The sequence below is a fragment of the Girardinichthys multiradiatus genome, chromosome 11, assembly GCF_021462225.1.
Source record: "Girardinichthys multiradiatus isolate DD_20200921_A chromosome 11, DD_fGirMul_XY1, whole genome shotgun sequence".
Classification (NCBI taxonomy): domain Eukaryota; kingdom Metazoa; phylum Chordata; class Actinopteri; order Cyprinodontiformes; family Goodeidae; genus Girardinichthys; species Girardinichthys multiradiatus.
In genome coordinates this window covers 8,667,737-8,689,824 of record NC_061804.1, presented here as the reverse complement: position 1 = coordinate 8,689,824, position 22,088 = coordinate 8,667,737, and the positions used below count along the sequence as shown (strand labels likewise).

General features: G+C 43.0%; 2 protein-coding genes across 3 annotated transcripts in view; one reads left to right on the top strand and one right to left on the bottom strand.

Moving 5' to 3' along the window:
* lig3 (ligase III, DNA, ATP-dependent) overlaps window positions 1–1,462 on the top strand; it is a 28,911-nt gene extending 27,449 nt beyond the window's left edge. Inside the window, exon 21 of the mRNA XM_047378934.1 lies at window positions 945–1,462. Coding sequence (XP_047234890.1) covers window positions 945–1,178 — 234 coding nt within the window. The 3' untranslated portion in view covers window positions 1,179–1,462. The remainder of the gene's footprint in view (window positions 1–944) is intronic.
* The window catches only part of rad51d (RAD51 paralog D), a 42,255-nt gene continuing 20,209 nt past the window's right edge, over window positions 43–22,088 (bottom strand). The window contains exons 4-11 of one of the 2 annotated variants that reach the window (XM_047378935.1): window positions 9,679–9,760; window positions 9,403–9,537; window positions 9,232–9,327; window positions 9,044–9,134; window positions 5,579–5,649; window positions 5,101–5,268; window positions 2,945–3,077; window positions 43–1,174 (exon numbers count right to left, since the gene is read on the bottom strand). In XM_047378935.1, coding sequence (XP_047234891.1) covers window positions 2,979–3,077; window positions 5,101–5,268; window positions 5,579–5,649; window positions 9,044–9,134; window positions 9,232–9,327; window positions 9,403–9,537; window positions 9,679–9,760 — 742 coding nt within the window. In that variant the 3' untranslated portion in view covers window positions 43–1,174; window positions 2,945–2,978. The remainder of the gene's footprint in view (window positions 1,175–2,944; window positions 3,078–5,100; window positions 5,269–5,578; window positions 5,650–9,043; window positions 9,135–9,231; window positions 9,328–9,402; window positions 9,538–9,678; window positions 9,761–22,088) is intronic. The other variant, XM_047378936.1, reaches the window with a different exon arrangement.

Below are 22,088 nucleotides of genomic sequence, written 5' to 3'. Positions count from 1 at the left end.
ACCTGTTCAGACTGAATGTCCAGAACAAAGAGAAGTAGTCGGTTATTAGTGCAATAGAAGTTTTTTATTTAAGAGTGTATATCAACAATAATGAGTGAAAAGTTACAGCAAAGTAAAATTGACATGTTTTAACAGATTTTTGTTCTTTAGAAAATGAAAAGTCCAGATCACAAAAGACCGAGATGCCCAAAGTCAATCCTCAAGGACCGGTGTCCTGCATGTTCACTTAGTTACCTCTTAAGAGTGTCAAGTTCTTCAGGGACACGCAGGACACAGGCCCTCGGTACACCGCTGAGTTGGACCTACAGGACTCATCCGGATTGATTTTAAAAGATTATGACGTCCATTAGGAGGCAGAGCGAAATACAACTTAAATGCTATAAACGGTTCCTGGTCAGTTTGGGGTCCAACTCTTCCAGGAACATTTATTTATCACTGATTGAAGTAGTTTTCTATAATCTACTCCTAGTTTTCTGTTAGGAAATGTTATAAATCAACCAACAGGATCATACTGATTTATGATAAGCTGCAAAATACTTAAATACCAAAAATAAGTACTTAAACGTTGCTTTTTGAGTAGGAAACAGGAGGTTGGGACAAAATGTTATGAATGGTAAGAGTAAAGGTCCTATAAACCAGAACATGGATATAAAAGAAAAACAAACCTACTGCCAGTAAAACCTGGAGAGAGGCTTTTTCCTCTCATCACTTTAATTTAAAGAAAGAAAAACTAAGATTTGTGGCCATTAGTTCTACCAATACGGGGATCTGCCTTGAAGAGGGACTGAAAACTTATAAAAGATCTAAACTGTAAATTTACAACAGCAGTTTCCTGATTAGTATCAAACACAACATGAAATGTTTCACAAGCATAATTACTGACCATTCAAATGAAACCTTGTACCTGGAGTCAAACTCCAGCTCATCTATTGTTCTCCTTCCAGACGCTGCTGGACATCTTCAGCGGGGTGAAGCTCTTCCTTCCAGTCTCTGTTCAGGACTTTGACAAACTGAAGCGGTACTTTGTGGCGTACGACGGAGACCTTGTGCCGGACTACGACTCCGCCTCGGCTACGCACACGATGGGCGATCCAGAGGGGGGCAGCCAGGCCCAGAAAGTGTCTTCCAGCTGGATCTGGGAATGCATTCGGAAGAGGAGAGTCGTACCTGTCTGCTGAGAGGAGGAGATTAAAAACATTCAGACATGAGTTTTATCTTTAAATCGGCAGAAAAAGACTTCAGTAAAGGGCTAGGGTTAAGTCACGGGCAGCTCTTCAGTTTAAAGATCTCTCAGGTCATTTTTCTTTAAGCTTTCTGGCTCGTTTAGGAGACCAACGGGCAGCAGACACTAAGGAATAGTTTTAGGGTTTGGAGAATAATGGTATCCAAGGAGCTTAAGACAGGGCTTCACTACGTTTTATGAACATGTCATGAACTAAAATAAATATTGGTGCAAAAAGGATTGAATACTTTCTCTGTGACATCAGTGTTATTTTTGCCTCCATTTATAGAGTCGCTTTTCAGGATAATTGTTGGAGATTTGGGGTTAAAGTGGAAACCTGCTCCAGGCTTTCAGTTGAATAGATCCATTTAATCTTTCCTGAAGATCCCAGGAAGGAAACTAACATGAGTGCATCTCAACAAATCAAAGTTTAAAGTTCAATATAAAGAATCAATTCTTACAGAGTTACCAAACTAGTTCTGTAGATATTGAACGGAGTCAGATAATTCCTCTTTATGAAATTCCCTGGTTAAAAGCTGCAGGTAGTTAAAGTTTTTCTGTCCATCAATAACTCCAACATGGATGAGCAAACAGACTTGGCTCAATGAGAGCATTTAATAAAGTCGGAAGTTAGTATTGACTGTGACAGTGCATGCTACATTATTTCTAAGGTTTCACATGGAAAATATGCAGAAACCCTTTTTACAACGGTAATAAATACAAGTTTAGGCACTTTGTCACAATCTAAACCGCAGGCTACTGTACAGCAGCTCACTTATATGCACAATAATCGGGTTTCTGCAGAATTCCTCCTGACCCGGTTGTGTAATCTGACTGCATTCGCCTACAAAGAAAGTAGAACCTGCCCGTTTCAGGAATATGCAGCTGCTGCTTTGCTCAACAACAAACTTTGCTACGTTGCTCTGATAAATGAGATGATTGAGTTGTTGGAGGTACAGGTTGTTTATAAGAGAAGAGTGAAGAATGTGGTTTATCGGAACTACTAAAAGCATCCAGGGATCAGAACCAGCAACCTTACCTTGGTGCAATGACCGAGACAGAGGTCAATAATTGTCATGTCATCTTTAGAAATCCAGATGTTCTGCGAAGGCCTCAGATGTTTGTTGGAGAACAAACTGCATCATGAAGACCAAGGATCACAGCAGACAGGTCAGGGAGAAGGTTGTGGAGAAGTTTAAATCAAGGTTAGGTTCTAAAACAATATCCCAAACTCTGAACATCTCACAGGACTCTTTTTAATCCATCATCTGAACATGGAGAGAGGAAGGACCAAGACATGGATGTCCACCTAAGCTGACAAGCTGGGCAAGAAGAGGATTAATCAGAGAAGAAGCCAAGAGGCCCATGAAAACAAAAGTTTTAAGTGGTGTGAATAGTTTTTGTGAGGGACTGAATTACTGGAGCATGCAGCCCCACAGCTATATCATCTAAATCCATTACATTCATCTTTTCCTCTGGATCGTAAGTCTGATGATGAAGATGTCTGAGTCCAAACTCCTCATTACGACGTCCTCTTCCTTCCATGTTCTTCCTCTCAGGTGAATATGCTAATGAGGGCAGCAGATGACTGACAGGACATTAAATTGGCTCCATTTAAATCTGTCACTTCTCAAACTAACAACTGAACCTAGCAACCAAAAGCTGTGCATTGAGAAGGCGCACGTTCCTTCCTGCAAATCCAATCCAGAAATGTAAACTCACTTCTTGGTCTGACATTTCTGCAGAGATGCTCTCCTCAGGGATCGATCTCATTCACTTTCCTCTTTCCTGAGGGTCCTCCTCCTTCAGCACGACTCCACCACTGCAGGTCAAAATCCTCTTTGATGTGACAAGCCTGAGATGGAGAGCAGAGTTAAACACGGCTCCGCAGCTACAGAGAATGTATTCACTGGTTTGTTTGTTTCATCTTTTTAAAGCTCCAAGTTAATATTTCTGAGGAGGAGGATCAGCTTGTTTGTAATTCTCTTTGATAGGTTTAGTAGAAATTGTCTGCTCCGCTACTTTACGTTTTATTGAAGATCTGCAGAATATAGATCAGTAACAATATAATAAAGCTCTCATGAACAGTGGTCAGACATAAGACCAACAGTGGACGAAGGCTGCTAATATTAACAAATACAAGGTAACAGGCGCATCTCAATAAATGACTGTCATCATCATCCAACACAAGAAGGGTACGTTACAAAAGGTTGTTGCTTAAGAAGCTGGCTGCCCACAGAGTCCTAGCAAATTGATGGAAAGTTGAGTGGAAGGAAAAAAAATGCAATAGAAAAAAGCAACAGGGAAAACACCATCTCCAAGGTGATTGTGAGGCAAAGTCCATTCATGAGTAAATATAAAGCTCAATGAAAATAAAAATAAAGGACCTTCATGTTGACCAGTAGGGAAGAAACTGAGCCTGTTACATATTTTTAAAGATAACCGCCTACTCTGCTTACTCATCTGTTTGTCAGAAGCAGCAGCAGCTGATGGGAAGGTAAAAAGCACAAATATTAACGGAGAGAAAACAGACTGTGGAAACATTTAGGCCAGCTGCCGATCTACCCAGCAGTGAACGTTTCCTCTGAATGAATCATAGGAGCAGCAGCATCTTTCAAATAGATGAGACCAAAGTAGAGGTGTCTGTAGTGCACATCGCAACGTGCGGGGAAAAAAACCCAGAACACCATGTTGTCACAAACATCTCATACCAACTATAAAGCACGGTAGTGGTGGAGTCATTGTTCACCTTTAGTAGTCTAGTCAGATGTCCGGCCATCTGTCCAACAGCTGAAGCTTAGCAGAAAAAAGCTCTTTCAACCAATGAAGTGTTTAAGTAGAAGGTAAGTGAACTCTTGTTTCTTCAAGATGTTTCGCCTCTCATCCAAAAGGTTTCTTCATCTCTGAACATGGTAACAATCACACAGATGGGGCCGGTCAGGTCATGTTATGCACTGGTCCTGATCTCTGTTCAGGTAAATGTTTGGGTCATGGTTGCCTGGTGATCCAAACACGTTGCCAACGATGCCACGTGAGTTGCCTTGGTCAAATGTCCCAACGTGTGAATTGCTGAAAAAGCTGCCTGGAGGGGACGAGTCAGGGCTGCAGAGTAGGTGCTAAGATGATGAAATCTGAGGCCAGCTCCTCTGGTTAGCGTTGGTTTTTCATCTTTAACATAGACACCTTCTTTCAGGTTTCATCTTTCTAACACCTACTCTGCAGCCCTAACCTGTCTCCTCAGGTGGTCTTTTAGCAACTCGCACCTTGGAACGTGTGACCTGACTATAATTTATGAATCGGTTAATCATGCTCAGAAGTAAAGAAGCTTTTTGGATGAGAGGTGAAACATCTTCAAGAAACAAGAGAAGAAGTGGACTTCGTTACCTCGGATTGTCATGTCCTGGATGACTGAGAATCTACACCAGTGTACAACCAACGAAGTAATTTCGTCTAAAGAATACTCGGCTAAAATACTTCAGCAGTTATTCCAGATTAGTGTGTGTCAGGAACTGATTCGGGGTGTACTTTCTTTTTATCATGGCTGTATGTCCATCCCCACCTGCCTGCTTGTTTGGGTTTTGTAGTTTGTACAATGTCAGCACGTCGGTCCAACACTAGCCAACAGCCTCAGTGTTCTGCATGTAAATGAGCGGCATGACTCATTATTTACAGCCTGTCTTTACGATTTAGACTGATGCGTCTGTCGTACTTTTCTACTAAAATCCTGCCTGGAGATGTTTTTAAACGGAAATAAGGAGACTTTATCAAACCGGGCCCGTGGGCAAACGACTGTGCTCTCCACTTTAACAAGATGTTTCGACAACAGCAGAAAGCTCTCTCACAGAATCAGCGCCGACACCGTGCTGCTTCTGGCGTACCTGTCTGGAAGACTTGATGAGCGTCGCGGAGCGCCAACCCGTGCAGCTGACAGATGCGCCTCTCTCAACTCGTTCCAGCAGGATTCTGGTTCTGGGGACGTGGCTCCATGATACGCCGAGGCCCGGCTGCACTGCCCCACTGCCACTTCTCGTTACATGGTTTGTTACCTGCGGGTGCAGACAGCAACTCGTTTGTTTTTTCCCCTCTCAAGAGATTATATCCACGTGTTTTATGGCTTATTTCACCTTAAAGAAGATAAAGCTGGTTAAAAGATGAAAGGAAGATTCAAATTGTTGCACACATCACGTGGAAAATCAAACACTTCACAAATCATGGTGGCTAGACGTTTTTTAACAGCATTAGGTTTTTTCCCTGCAGCAAATCAAAGGCAGAGGAAGGTTTGAGTTTGCACGGACTGACGATGGAAATGAAGCCTGCATTCAGAGCAGGAAACATCAAGGACTGAGTCATCCTTACCAGAACAGCAACACTGAAGTCCTTCGCCATCGTCTTCAGAACTGCTGCCACTTGTATCATCAAGGACATGCCTGGAGGCGCAGGACATTTTGGAGAGGTTGGTACACGGGCAGAATATGTTCAGTGTCCTAAGTTGCACTCTGCAGCTAAAGCTACAGTCAGGCTAGAGCTGGTCTATTTTATTTAGGTACAGCTGAACTGGGATGAAAATGTTGGCCTGTCTGAACACTGACGATCCATTTAATTTGTATTAACTGTTCAGAAATTCATTTTTACAGATCATTATCCAGAAGAACACTGACGGATAATGTGGGAAAGCACCGCTTCTCTTATTGAAAAACTACATTCAACAGGTTAGGTTTTCCATGCAAAGCACATCCAGTAAAATATGGGTCACCAGAAGGTGCAAGTTGTTCATGAATGATAAATACAAAGGTCAGAGGAAATGATTTGTAAATAAAAGTGACGGTTTGGACCAGCTCTTTGCAGAATCAGCTGCTGAAATGTGTGCAGGCGGTGTGACGGCATTAACAGCTTATCAGAGGTGACAGAGGGCTCAAGTCATCCACAGAAACTCTTTCAGGACCAAACCAAGCAGGTGACTGGATTAAACCTCAGTCTGTCAGCCTCACAGGTGAACTTTAACCACCTGCTGCTACGCTCATTCATTTAGCAGATACTGTGGTGACTTAGAGGTCGGGGAAAGGTCCGACTTTGGCCTCCTGTACTATTCGGAGCTGCTTTAGTCCAGAATTTGACCATTAAACCTTACAGAAAGCAGGTTTCTAGGACCTATGTTCCCCACAAGAGCAAACTACTTCATGTATTTGTTACTTATAATATTTAAACCTATTGAAAACTGAAAAGCCTTTGAAATGCAACAGTTCTGATGAAGCTGGAGATGCTAAAGTCTTCTCACATACAAACCTCTAAGACCTGTTCCTGCTACAGGCTTGTTTTGGATTCCCAGAAAAAGTCAGGTACTATAAAAAAAACCAGATGAATCCGTGACCCTGAACCATCTCTTCAGTTAAATACAAGCTCAGAAACCTTGGAGATGTCTCGTCATACTCTGAGCTTTTGTATCATTTGTTTGGAGTTTTCTTCACAGGTTGGCCTGGTCCTTTCATGTTAATTTTTGTCTTCTTGAGTCTCTTTGTTAAAGGTGGAATTTATTTATTGACAAATAGAAACACAAATGTTTCTACTTGGCTGTTGTGGTGTGTGGGAACTTCAGAAGATTCATGATTAAGCTAAATAAACAACAATCACAAATGGGGTCCCTCAAGGCTCCATTTTTGGGCCATTTTTTATTTAATTATACCATACTTCTACCATACGTATGCTGAGGCCACTCCATTTTATATTTCTGTGGCTGTCTTCCATCCTATAGACTTTAAAACGGACTCAGAGCTTATCTGCTTATCTCAGCTGAGTTTATCTCCTACTTGAAGCCACCAAAGGAGCTACTACTGACAGTAACTCTTCATTTTAACATAGAAAGTACCCCTGGTACAGGGCGTCTGTGGTTTTTTTGTCTGTGTATTCTTGATCTTCTCAAACCTCCAGGAGTTTTCCTTTCCACTGTCGCTACATGCTCATCCAGGCGGAATGAGTCACTGCAAGTCACTGACTCGATCCAATTGGCCCAGATTTCCTTAGACAGATGAACTAATATTTAATAAATAAACTTAAATAATAAACTGAACTTGACTTCAATATTAAATACCTAGGATCATATTGGAATATATTTAACTGATTTTGAATCTGTATGATTGGACCTAATTTACTTTTTGGTTTTTTCCCAGTAAAGTGCTTTGAGACGATATTTGTTGTGAACTGGCGGTAAATAAACTGAATTGAGTTGTCTCTACAAGACGACAATTGTATAAAGTCTCTTGAGTAAGTAGGTCCACAACATTAATGAAAGGATGGGTCAGAACGTCTTCCAAGGCAGAAGTAATTGTTTTTGGCTCTCATGAAAAAATAGAAAGCAATACTCAAATAGATTCAGTGAGGTTAAAAACAACAAATCGTTCCACAAACTACAGATCTGATGATATGGAAATTTTGTATTTTTATTATATTTGCGGAGTTCTCAAAGTTATCAATATAACTGAAAATCTTAAAGGCTGAATTTACAGTGCTGAGGTTGTAATAATAAGAATAATAGATTGAAGTAGCCTTAAAATATGTTGATTTAAGACTGCAGTATATTTGTACTTAGGACTCTTAATGTGAAGGTTTGCTGGAAGTTCTGCCTTGGTTCAGTTGCTGTGTTGATGCTTTTAACGAAGAAGATCCTTCTGAAAATGTTTCATTCTTCAAATGGGGACTCATCATCATCATCATGAGAACCAATGTCCTAAAGCCACATTCACCCGACCCCACTCACTCACAGATCAGTAGGCAACTTGGAGTTAAGTGCCTTGCCCATAGGCACATTGACATGTTTCAGATTTAAAACTGGAATCGAACGCCCACATTTAAGATTATGCGACAACTACTCTACGCAATCGCCCAATAATTAATAACTATGATACCATGTCTGTGCTATAGATGCACAAACAGTGCTTGCAGGTTCATCATTACCTCGTGATAAAGGGCAGAACAGCTTAGTTCTGTCTGGATCTTTCAGAGGATCATGAGGAGGAAAAAGCATTTGTAGATCACAGAAAGCTTCATCCCTTCCAGAAACCTAACATCTTAAAAACGCTGCCAGAATTAGTAACTACGATCAAACAAGGACACATGATTCATTTAACTTTTTCTTGATATTTCTGCATAATTTTGTGTTGATCTATCACATTAACCCCAAATAATTACATTGTGGTTTAGGGCTGTAATGTGAGATGTGAAAAGGTTCATAAGAGGGTGAATAATTCTGCAAAGCACCATATGAAGTTTGCTCTGAATCCAAAGACAATAAAGACAACCTGCATGTGGAACAAAATGGATTCTGTATTCACTGCATGAACTGGACCTTTTGACTCTAGATTTCATTTCATTTTTCTCATCTTATTTATTTTCTTATCCGTGACGATGTGCAGAAACGTCTGAGATGTACTGCAGCAGAATGCAGCTTTTTTCCAGCTAATTTCCTTCTGCAGTCCCAGGGCCAAGCACAAGAAAAATCAACTGCTAATAATTGGCATTAAATGAATAAATCTAATCAAAGAGCAATAAAGCTGAATAAGCTCAATTCATTTGGGCCTCCATAGATGAAAATGAGCTTTAACATCTAACTTTTATTAAACAGATAATTTCCTTCTGTGTTATTCTACTTTAACTTCACTTTGACTGCTGTTTCTGTTTTTTTCAATTTTATTTTTATGTAAATGTCATCCTTCTAAAAACACACAGGGCTTATTTTTTCTTATTCAGTCCACAGATGAAATATATGCAGATGTAAACACAGCCTCGGGTATGGCTGAGTGTGACAGAGCAGCAGAAAGAGACATTCACCTTCGTTCTGTTTGCCTCCCAGCAGAGGAGCGATAACAGCTGACACCGAGTCCACGATCACCGCCTTGACAGAGCCGCTGCCAACACACGCCTCCACACAAAAAGTGACAAATTTAGACAGCTGAAAGGTTTAGCCCTCCTCCCTGAAGGTCCCGAAGGTGTGGCTGCTGTGTTTTATGCAAACAAACCTTCTGAAGGCCGCCGCTGCAGAGCCCGTACAGGCAGTCGAGCAGTGCGCAGACGTCAAACAGGCGGAAGGTGTGAATCCTCTGAAGAGCTTCCATCTGTAAAGGAAAAGTTTTCACTGTCAACTACTTTTATATTAAATATTGTAATATTTACAACATGCAGCAGCGCACCTGCTCATCTGTATTATTCGTTTCGGTTTGTAGCATCTGCAGCAGGCGGCTGGCAGTGAGCCCGCCTGTTGTGTCGATGTAGATCACACTCTGCTTCAGATGGTGTGCTATGTGCACCGCAACACCAAAACACACCTAAAACACAGAGATCACATGAAACTGTTCAAAACTTCTGTAGAGTATTACTTCAGATTGAATCTCTTCTTCCAGAGCAGAAAAGAAGGTTTATGAGGCTGAAATGATCTGTGTTACTGCGGGACGTTAAGGAAGATTCACCTGAGATTTGCCACTTCCTGGTCCTCCTGACAGCTCTGTTATCTCTCCAGTGTACAAGCCTGAATCCAGCAATTTGTCTAAGCTGCAAGAAACAAGGTACAACTCATTACTCACAACTGCCAGGCGGGGATAATAAACTGTTAGTTTCAACCAACAAAAAAACTATAGGAGGGTAAACATACAAAGTCAGTTTTCCTTTTCTAAAACTTTCAGCAGCAGCTGAACAACTTCTTACAGAACTGAACCGACTTCAGCCTTTTTTTTAGAGCTGCTGTTATAAGTCTGACAGGAAAGTATTAAAGGTCAGGGGTCGCCAGCTAGCTGCCCACAGCCAATATCTGCTTTCTCTGCTCATTCGTTTCAGTCTAAAAACGGTTAAATTATAAATAAATCAACCATGATCTGATAGAGAAAGCAGTTCACATTTGAAGACCATCATCAGATCAGTTTTTGATACAATGAATCTCCACCCAGGGTGGCATTCGGGCAGAGAACTACAAGCGCTCCAAAGAAGTTATCTGTCATTTGCCACAGAACAAGTTTTCTATTGTTTATTTGGTGGTCAGTCAATGAAGAGTAAGTAGCTCCCAGTGTTGTGCAAAGTGTAAAAGGTTTTATGAATAAATGGTGCACAGCTAAAGAAACAACCAGGAAGTGTCCGATGACCAGAATCAGATGATTTTCAGCCAAATTTGGCAGAATTTTTTTCCCCCAATCAATAAAAGCATCACACTAAGTGCTACACTCCTCAGTGTGGAAGCTGTTGCTGCAGGAAGAAGTTTGCTATTTTCAGCACAAATAGGGCATTTAAAAATAAAGTCAGAGGAAATATAGATGTCAGACACCGTATGAAAGTAGAAGGTATTTTCTACACCATGTTGAGACATCTTCAGTTCATTTAGGCTGCGAGAGCGAGAGAGAGCAAGACTTCAGCAAATGGCAGGGAGGCTAATGAGGTTAGGACCCGTTTGTCATGGAAAATGCTGGATTTGCAAAAGTTGGCTGGCGTTTGGAAATCTCGTAGTTAAGGTAGGGATCTACATTCTCTAGGAAAACCACACAGATGCTGATTTTAGCAATGCTAATGGCGCTAACCACAATAAATTAAAAAGATGAAAATAATTTAAACTGTCAACTGTGAATGTTTTCTTTGTTTTAAAATGGTAGTAGAACCCTGTCTTACAGCAACTGCTCTCTCACAGCATTAGACATCAGCTCTGCTTTAACATATTTATTTAATAACTGGTCAAAGCTGGTCACAGCCGAAGGCTAAATTAAAAATGTTTTCAAAGCTTTCCTTTTATCTACCCATAGTTCTTAAACCAGAATCAGGTAAACTGGGTTAACCCCCTCAAACGGTTTCTCCACATTTAGGCATAATGTTCAAACCCTGATGCAAAAGCAAGCTGCATTTAGTCGTCGTCTTTGTGCATCCAGCTTGTCTCACTTCCATTATTTCTGTTTATTTAATTTAAAACATATTATGGACTGGACTGAACTTATATAGTGCTTTTCCAGTCATACAGACCACTCAAAGCGCTTTACACTAGAGCCACATTCACCCAATCACACTCACTAACGCTCACACATTCATACACCGATACACAGATCTGTAGGCAACTTGTGGTTAAGTGCCTTGCCCAGGGGCACATCAACATATGGCAGGAGGAGGCTGGAATTGAACCCACAACCTTCTGATTGCAAGACGACTACTCTTCCTACTGAACCACAGTCGCCTTATGCAGTAGTAACAATACAACAAACCTCTGAAGAAAAAAGGAAAAGGTTAAATAAATTATTCATTTATTTGAGAAGAAATAAATAACTGATCTGTAATAATTATCAGATACATGTCCAGTCTTTGATTTAGAAATATTCTGTTGCTCCAGCAAATTTAATCACCAACTTCTGGTCGATGATTTCAAACATTATGTTATAAAAGCTATGGTCTGATGTAAATGGTAAATGGACTGAACTTATATAGCGCTTTTCCAGTCATACAGACCGCTCAAAGCACTTTACACTAGAGCCACATTCACCCAATTGCACTCATTAACGCTCACACATTCATACACCGATACACAGATCGGTAGGCAACTTGAGGTTAAGTGCCCTGCCCAGGGGCACATCGACATATGGCAGGAGGAAGCTGGAATCGAACCCACAACCTTCTGATTGCAAGACGACTACTCTTCCTAGGTCCTGAGGGGTCAATGTGACACTGACGGCAGACCATTTATCTGTTGTTAATAGGAGGAGGACCCACAGCTTAGTCTGCAGCTATGCTGAGGAAGGGAAAAGTACCAGAAACTAGGGTTTCCTACTAAAACTGCACTGTAAATAGATCATAAATGATTTTCAATCTTTTCGAAAGGAAATAAAGAGTCAATTTTAAATCTAGTTAAAAATTAAATAGCTAAAAGAAAAATCCTAAATGCATTATGAGCAATATTAAGCCTTTTGTTTGAGATGGAAAATATTTGGGTTTGACATAAAAGATGTCGAATAATTTCTGCTCTTATTTCTAAGTAATTTCATCCATCCATAGAAAATATCATAATTTCTTGCGAAAAGTATTGAATCAGGCTTTTACTGGCCAATCCAGATTTCCAGTTTTCTTTGACATCTGGCCTGCTGATTCAAATTTTAGCCAGTACCGGTATCAATTCATAACCGTATTGAGGACATTAAATATCCAGTTTTCTGTGAACTGCTCATGTCAAGTCTACTGTAAGGAAATATTTTATGATTGCAATAAATAATATTTACCATCAGGAGTACATACAGTTATCTTGGTTTTTCCAGGGGTCAAAATATGTCATATTTCATTTTGGTCAAATGTCACTGATAAAATCAGAGAAACAATCAATGAAAATAAGGAGCAATGTAAAAATATTGAGTGATATTAAACTAATCTGCCAGCTTTTTAGGGTCTTTTTATGGCCATTCATTTCCACAGTTTATCAAAAATACTTAACTAGCAGGGGAATTAAACAGATCCACTGTGGTTAACTACAGGGGCACAAAGGGAACGAATTACAAAAGAAAGTAAAACCTGAGTGCTGTCAATTGGTCAAAGACTTCATGCAGAAAACAATAAAAATCATTCACTTTACTTTTAGGATATAGTTCAGGATCAAGAAACCCAATATAAATCTGGCTTTAACATACACTGTATTGCCAAAAGTATTTGTCTGTCTATCCTATTCCCAATCTATGGGGTCCAATGTGTTGATGGACCCACCAAATAGCTTGCTTCAACTATTCTGTAAACATCTTCCTCAAGGTTTAGGAGTGTGTTGATAGACGAGAAAACCAGCATTGCAGCTTCTGCTCTAATTCATCCCAAAGGTGTTAAAGAAAGTTGAGGTCAGGACTCTGTGCAGGCCAGTCAAGTTTCTCCACACCAAACTTTATAAACCTGCAGCCATGGAAGTTATTGGACCACCAGAGTTCATTGGTTTGGTGGTGTGACCCAAAACTTCTAGCAATATAGTGTATCTGGTTAGAAGGATTTATAATTTAATTGTATTTCCACTTAAAATGGCTAAAATGACACACAGCCATATTACATCGATTCCAAATGATGAGAACATCTTTACTCAGAATTTTAAAAGGAGGTCTGACCTGTTTTAACTTCAGAGATTTAGTTCTTTAGATTGGTGTTCTATTCAGGTGAGAGTGAACAAATATCCAAAAGGGCCTTTGGCCTTCACATAGAAGATTTTAACAGCTTATGGGTCCAGTTATCCATTTGAAGATGAGCCATTGTACGAAAAATAGTCAAAAACTGGAGGACATTCAAAACATGCCCAGGTCTGGCTGTCCAAACAGGTTAACCATGAAAGCAGACCGCAAGATGCTAGAAGAAAAACTCTAAAATGTCATCAGGGGACCTCTAGCAGACTGTTGATATAAAAGTTCATGACTCTACAGTCAGAAAGAGATTGTAGTTTAACTTTTAGTTCAGGTACGTTCGTTAGTCGTCTTCCGCTTATCCAGGACCGGGTCGCGGGGGCAGCAGACTCAGCAGAGACGCCCAGACGTCCCTCTCCCCAGACACCTCCTCCAGTTCCTCCAGGGGGAGCCCAAGGCGTTCCCAGGCCAGCCGAGAGACATAGTCCCTCCAGCGTGTCCTGGGCCGTCCCCTGGGCCTCCTCCCGGTGGGACGTGCCTGGAACACCTCCCGAGGAAGGCGTCCTGGAGGCATCCGGTATAGATGCCCGAGCCACCTCAACTGGCTTCTCTCGATGTGGAGGAGCAGCGGCTCTACTCCGAGCCCCTCCCGGATGGCCGAGCTCCTCAACCTATCTCTAAGGGATTGCCCGGCCACCCTACGGAGGAAGCTCATTTCAGCCGCTTGTATCCGTGATCTCGTTCTTTCGGTCATGACCCAAAGTTCATGGCCATAGGTGAGGGTAGGAACGTAGACCGACCGGTAAATCGAGAGCTTCGCTTTACTCCCCTCCAACCTGAAGAGGACAAGCCACCCTTTTCCGGTCGAGTACCATGGCCTCGGACTTGGAGGAGCTGATCCTCATCCCAGCCGCTTCACACTCGGTTGCGTACCGCCACAACACATGCTGTAGGTCTTGGCTAGAGGGGGCCAGCAGGACCACGTCATCCGCAAAAAGAAGAGACGAAATCCACTGGTCCCCAAACCAGACCCCCTCCGGCCCTTGGCTGCGTCTAGAAATCCTGTCCATAAAAGTTATGAACAGGACCGGCGACAAAGGGCAGCCCTGCCGGAGTCCAACATGCACTGGGAACAGGTGCGACTTAGTGCCGGCAATGCGGACCAAACTCCTGCTCCGCTCGTACAGGGACCGGATGGCCCCTAATAAAGGGCCCCCGATTCCATACTCCTGGAGCACCCCCCACAGGGCATCACGAGGGACACAGTCGAATGCCTTCTCCAGGTCCACAAAACACATGTGAACCGGTTGGGCAAACTCCCATGAACCCTCGAGCACCCTGTAGAGGGTATAGAGCTGATCCAGTGTTCCACGGCTATGACGAAAACCACACTGTTCCTCCTGAAGCCGAGGTTCGACTATCGGTCGGACTCTCCTCTCCAATACCCTGGCGTAGGCCTTACCAGGGAGGCTGAGGAGTGTGATCCCCCTGTAGTTGGAACACACCTTCCGGTCCCCCTTCTTATAAAGGGGGACCACCACCCCAGTCTGCCAGTCCAGAGACACTGTCCCCGACCGCCACACAATGTTGAAGAGGCGTGTCAACCATGACAGCCCTACAACATCCAGAGACTTGAGGTACTCAGGGCTGATCTCATCCACCCCCGAAGCCTTGCCACCGCGGATCTTTTTAACCACCTCGGTGACTTCAGCCTGGGTGATGAAAGAGTCCAACCCCGAGTCCCCAGCCTCTGTTTCCACCACGGAATGCGTGATGGCAGGACTGAGGAGATCCTCGAAGTACTCCTTCCACCGCCCGATAATGTCCTCAGTCGAGGTCAACAGTCTCCTGCCCCCACTATAAACAGTGTTGGCAAAGCACTGCTTCCCCCTCCTGAGGCGCCGGACGGTTTGCCAGAATCGCTTCGAGGCCAACCGGTAGTCCTTCTCCGTGGCCTCACCGAACTCTTTCCAGGCCCGAGTTTTTGCCTCTGCCACAGCCCAGGCCGCAGCACGCTTGGCCTCACGGTACCCGTCAGCCGCCTCAGGAGCCCACAAGCCAACCACAGCCGATAGGACTCCTTCTTCAGCTTAACAACATCCCTTACTGCCAGTGTCCACCACCGGGTTCTGGGATTGTCGCCACGACAGGCACCGCAGACCTTACGGCCGCAGCTATGGGCAGCAGCATCGACAATAGATGCGGAGAACATGGTCCACTCGGACTCTATGTCTCCAACATCCCCCGGGATCTGGTCGAAGCTCTCCCGGACGTGGGAGTTGAATACATCCCTGGCCGAGGGCTCCGCCGGGCGTTCCCAGCAGACCCTCACTATGCGCTTGGGCCTGCCAAGTCTGTCTGGCTTTCTCCTCCTCCAGCGGATCCAACTCACCACCAGGTAGTGATCAGTGGACAGCTCAGCCCCTCTCTTCACCCGAGTGTCCAAAACATGCGGCCGAAGGTCTGATGATACGACAACAAAGTCGATCATCGACCTCCTGCCTAGGGTGTCCTGGTGCCAAGTGCACTGATGGACACCTTTTTGTTTGAACATGGTGTTCGTTATGGACAATCCGTGACTAGCACAGAAGTCCAATAACAAAACACCACTCGGATTCAGATCGGGGAGGCCATTCCTCCCGATCACGCCTGTCCAGGTGTCACTGTCGTTCCCCACGTGGGCGTTGAAGTCCCCCGGCAGAATAATGGAGTCCCCGGGAGGGGCGCTATCCAGCACCCCCGACAGGGACGCCAAGAAGGCCGGGTACTCTGCACTACCACTCGGCCCGTAGGCTGAAATGATAGTCAGAGACTTCTCCCCTACCCGAAGGCGCAGGGATACGACCCTCTCATCCACTGGGGTAAACCCCAACACGAGACGGCTGAGCTGGGGGGCAACAAGCAAACCCACCCCAGCCCGCCACCTCCCCCCGTGGGCCACTCCAGAGTAGAAGAGAGTCCAACCCCTCTCAAGGAGATGGGTTCCAGAGCCCACGCTGTGCGTGGAGGCGAGCCCGACTATTTCTAGCCGATATCTCTCGACCTCCCGCACAAGCTCAGGCTCCTTCCCCCCCAGCGAGGTGACATTCCACGTCCCTAGAGCCAGCCTAAGCATCCGGGGATCGGGCCGCTGAGGTCTCCACCTTCGTCCGCCACCCAATCCTCTTTGCACCGGTCCCTCACGGTTCCCCCTGCAGGTGGTGGGCCCACTGGGGGATGGCCTCGCGTCTCTCGTTCGGGCTTGGCCCGGCCGGGTCCCGCGAGGAGTAACCCGGCCACCAGGCGCTCTCCGACGAGTCCCGACCCCAGGCCTGGCTCCAGGGTGGGACCCCGGCTCCGCCGTACCGGGCGACGTCACGTGCCTCAATATTTTGTTCTTCATGAGGGGTTCTTGAACCATTCTTTGTCTGACCCATCACCTAGAGCCTGTTTGCCATGGGAGACCCTACCAGGGGCATTTAGGCCCCAGACAACATAGCCTCTAGGATCATTTGAGCACTCAAACCCCTCCACCACGTTAAGGTGACGGTTCAAGGAGGGGTAGTTCAGGTACGCAACGAGAAAATCTTTGTTCTTTAAGAAAATCATGAAGGCCAAACTAAGGTATGCCAGAGCGGATGTAGACAAAGTCCAGGATTTCTAGAATAAATTTTTTGGACAAATGAGCCTAAAATTAAATTACCTGGACATCTGAACAGAGGATATATTTGGCATAAATCAATACAGCATCCCAGGGAAAGAACCTCACACCAACTGTGAAGCATGGGGGTAGAGGTATCATGGTTTGGGGATGGTTTGCTACAGCAGGACCTGACGCGCTCATCATCAGAGAATTCACCATAAATTCTAATGTTCATCCGAGGGGATTTAAGGAAAAAGTAAGACCATCAGTTAAAAAAATTAAAGCCAAAGCAGAAGTGGGCCGTGCAAAATGATGGTGACCCAAAGCATACCAGTAAATCTTCCAAGGACTCACTGGTTAAGAAGAGTTGACTGGTCTAGAAATGCAAATTGCTGGACTGAATCAAACCCACGTCTGGGTCCCACTGAGATGCTGTGGGTGACTTGAGACGGCTGAAAATGCAAGAACCCCTCAAACACCTCCCAGCTGAAGGTGAGGAGTGAAGCAAACGTTCCTCAGACTGATGCCAGAGACCATTAGATGGCAACTAGAAGAGTCTCACTGAAAATATTTCAGCCAAACCAAAGGGGGTAAAAATCGCTGCTAGAGGGTAGGGGGGCATAAATATTTCCTCAGCTAGAAAATATCTTTAGTTAAAGAGTAAAATCAGGTTAATTTTTGTTTTTTACCTGTAATTAAATCATTGAAGTGATAAAAAGGTGTCCTAATTTATTTTAGAAGACATTCAGTTTAGCATCTAAAATGTCCAACAGATCCAGATCCCGAAAAGGTGGGTTTTTTAATGTGCAATTAAAATAGTGACTGGCCTTGTTATTCCTTTCATTATGGGAGGTGGCTCTGGATTCAAATCACCATACAGGAACGAAGCAGTGACCTATGGGTGAGTCAGGCCTTGTATGTAGTCTTATAGGCCAGCACCATTTCAAGAAAATGTTTCATTGCAATAACTCTGCTGAAAACTGCTATATCAATTATGATTAACCCTCATTTTTGGGACTTTTCTTTCCTTATATATTTAATTCCAGATGAGTAGACACATCCCTATCACTTTGTAAAGAACATTTTCTGCACAAATTCATGATCACAGGGGACAATACACATTTTCTAAACTGGAGGCAGCTTGGGATGATCCAGAACACTGACCCACAAGTTTACCTTCAGGTCACTCACATTAAAATGTTTTACTGATTTAAAATGCTTGCAGCTGCCTCAGAAACGACACATTTACCACCTTGTTCCGTGTTTTTGTTGAAATGAGCTCTTCTAAGCCCCACCTGTGTACACTTGTTAGTTTACAGCTAGTCTCAGACCACAGGAAACCAGAACCATAAAAAAGTCCATTTGAATCCAGCTGAGCAGACTGAATGAGGACCGGACGGATGTCATGGGACAGAGGTGGTTAAAGAAGTTATTGTAGGAAATAAAAAGGCTTTTTTCCACCTTGTGATAAAACAACTCTTCAAAGCTTCAAGGAACATCAGTTTAGCCTTTTCTGAAATTACAGGACATAAGACATTAAAGGTACATTTAGTGATCTACTTTGATGTCGCTGATTTATAAGCCAAACCTTTAAAGGTTGGTCTAGAATAGGTTCAGGACTCCACGTTTGATTGTTGAGTCGAATTGTATTAAAAGAATGTTCTGTCATTTTTCTGCTTAAAGTGTTTTTTAGCCGCAGCAACAGATTGGAAACGGATGAAGCCGTCCAGAACAAAGATAAATGACTAAACCGTGCATAATCTTAGAACAACTACTTGAGGAGGTCCTCTAAGCAAGGAACATTTTAAAATCCTTTTGCTTTTTGATCACGTATAATACCAACTCATCAGAATGGATGTGGGAGAGAAGCGCTCACCGTAACCATAATTTTGCTGCATCACTTAGAAAGATGTCTCCAGTAAATCCTCAGTGCGCCAAACTGAATCCAACTATTTCTGTGACATTTACAATTCCCTTAAATGAGCTCTGTTAGATTCTGGGATCATACTGGCTCCTAATTCTTCATCTTGTTCTGACAGAGGCGTCTCTTCAACTCTGGGCAGCGAGAGGTAGCGACTGTGCACTGCGAGTTGGAGACTAAATATGAAGCTGAACAAGAATGACGGGGAAAGCAAAAATTTGTTGGACTGGGATTAGGAAGCAAGGCATGACAGTGCTGTAGGAATGTCAGGAGTTTGTCACTGAGAGGATAAAACGGAGACAAAAACAGGAATAATTCCAGTCTTGTGGGACTTTTGGCACGACTGAAATACACAAAATACAACCGATCTTGTGAAGCTTCTGAACATGTTGGAGAATCTTGCAACAAGGTGAATTGAAGACAGACTTTGCAGCTGAATGGTAGGTTATTATAGGTTTTCATCAGAAAGGGTTAAATTCAGCCTCCTTTATGTTATAAATCCTTGATCTCAGCTAGATAATTTGTTAGACCCGTGCTGCATGTTTTGTTAGTACTGTTCAGCAACAGGTAAATCTTCAGAAACATTAAACACATTGTGACACTGAAGGTTTATTTCTGCTGTACAAATAAAACAGCGAAACCTTCAAATTTTTCTAAAACAACAGAAACTGCAGCTTCCATGTTGATTCAAATGTTCTTTTTCAGAAACTTTTTTCCACATATTTGACCTTCTCCAAAGGACTCCATTTTAAAAAACCAACAGTATCTATTACTAAACGCTTTCTAACAACTTTCTATTACTATTCTAAAAGTTGTCTAGTTAAATATACTGCAAATACAGTTTACATGACTAAAACAGACGGCAAACATCAACATTTATCGACATGTTAAACATGGAACAGCTTGTCTGGAGATGGTGGGGGAAAGCCATAACTTAGGGTACCATAATGGTTAGACCGGCTGGCCTGCGGAGAGTAAGGCAGGGGGCTCTCTGATCTGAACAGTGTCCCAGCATCCAGCAGGGTGCTGCCCTACTCCAGTCGGATCTCTGTGTACAAGTCCAGAATGAATCCCAAAGGCAAGCCCTCTCTTTCCCAAACAATGGAACCGCCGATCAGCCAGTAGTTTTCTGTCTTAGACAAGTTCAGCAGATCTGCCCCAAAGCCCTGGGACCAGAACATGATCTCGACGGGGAAGAGGGATTTGGTGATTTGGACACCAACATGGTTTTGGATGGTCAGGTACCCGCATCCTTTACTTCACTAATTACCCTGATTAGTTTTTAAACCGAAATATGAAACGGCCTTCTGGTACAATCTTAGAAGAATGAATAGCACATAAATGCTAAACTCCATATTTGCCTAAAAATACCCATTTCCAATTTCCAGGGACAAAAAGAAAAGTTTCTGTATCCTGGAGTAAGTCATCGTTATCAGCGTATAGGTTTTAAAAAGTTCCATCTTTTAACGACAAGGTGCCAGAGTGACCAGAGTTTCTCCAGCGTTCCCAGTTGTGGTGTGCCACTTGGCTCCATGTTGGTTTGTAACCAATGGAAACATGAATCCTTGCAGGTAGTTCACCTCAATGTGTCTCCAAGCAAACACAAGCAGAAGTGTTTTGTCTTAATTTCACAGCATCACTAGGGTTAACTGTACTTCATTTGAGATTTTATTATTCTTTTGTCAAACAACCAAACACACTAATGCAACAAATAGACTTTTCTTGCCAGTTTTTTGTCCTTAAAGTTAACTCAAAACGAGAAAAATAGGAGCAAGCCTTAGTCTCTCTGACATATGTTTGCCATAATACTTGGTCCATCTGATCCTCCATGATTACAGTGTTTGGATATGTCGTTGTGTGGGCACAGACCAGCAATTTGTGCAGAGTTGTACTTCCTTTCATCTTACTTGTGGTGATAGATGTGAAAGACATCCACTTGAATTTACAAAGCCAAGGTCCTCCAGCCTGAAGGTGAAGTGCTCAGCTCCTTCCACCCTCTCGCTGTGAGATTGTCAAGAGAAAAATCTGTGGGGACGGACTTATTTGCATTAATGCTGCCTATTTTGACAAAAATGTGGAGAAGGCTCTGCGGTTGATGGAACATCTCATTGTGTTCTCGTAAGACTTGGTGATTGCCCTTGAAAAGTCACAGATTAAAATAAATCTCCCTCAGGCTGTACTCATCAGCATGCTCTGAACTCTTGGACATGAAAGGGTTCTTCTTGGCGGCTGATTGGAGGGAAATTCATGCAAGAGTTCAGATTTCACTGCACGGTGAGGGGAAGGGGTTGGATACGTCCAGAGGAGAGTTTCAGCTTACAAAGGATAATTATTATACTGTTTAGACATTAGTAGAGTCTGTAATTATAAGATTTATAAACTCAGTTTTTAAGGGGGTTTAAGAATTACCTTCAGGGTTAAGGACTAGTATTAATAGCAGCAAGAAAAGAAGAAACATTGGTCCTGTTTTACAAGGGTTTAGATAAGAAACCTGTATTTGATGCTGAACTCATCTCTTAAATATTTTACTCTTTTATTAGCTGATAAAAAAGGCTGGCTCTGTTCTGGGGACTCCTCTGGAACCTCTGGAGATCATTGTGCAAAGAAGGATTTTTCATAAAATGAGGAACATTATGGAGAACCCTGAGCATCCTTTTCATCAGACTGTCGTTGAACAACAGAGTGTCTTCAGTCAGAGGCTTCTTCAGATCTGCTGTAAGACAGACCAGACCACAGCCATCAGGATCTACAACTGCTCCTTGAAGAAACCTGCAGAATATGAGCTACTATAACATTTAATTCCCTTTGGGATAAATAATATGGGAAGAAACTTGTGCCATCAGAAACTGAATTTGAATTTCTCAGACTGAATCTGTATTTGTGTAATTTAAAATTAAATGCATTGGTTTGAAAATTAATTTCACTAAACTGAAACTGAATTTTATGGTTTGAAACTGAATTCATTTTCTTTTAAAATGTATTTCGTTGTATAAAAAATTCAGTTTGACTACTTTCACTTTCAGACCTGAAATTCAATTTCAGTTCAAAATTCTGTTTTTTTTTTTTTTTTGTCACACATCCGGGTTCTTGAGGTTAGCCACAGATTAATCAAACACAGATTAATCGATTTACGTCTCACATCAGGTTAAACCTCCTTTACGGCAGGTTGAGCTGGACCAGTGCAGCTACATGAGCATCTATAAGAAACGTCATGTAAACAAATGATGGTCA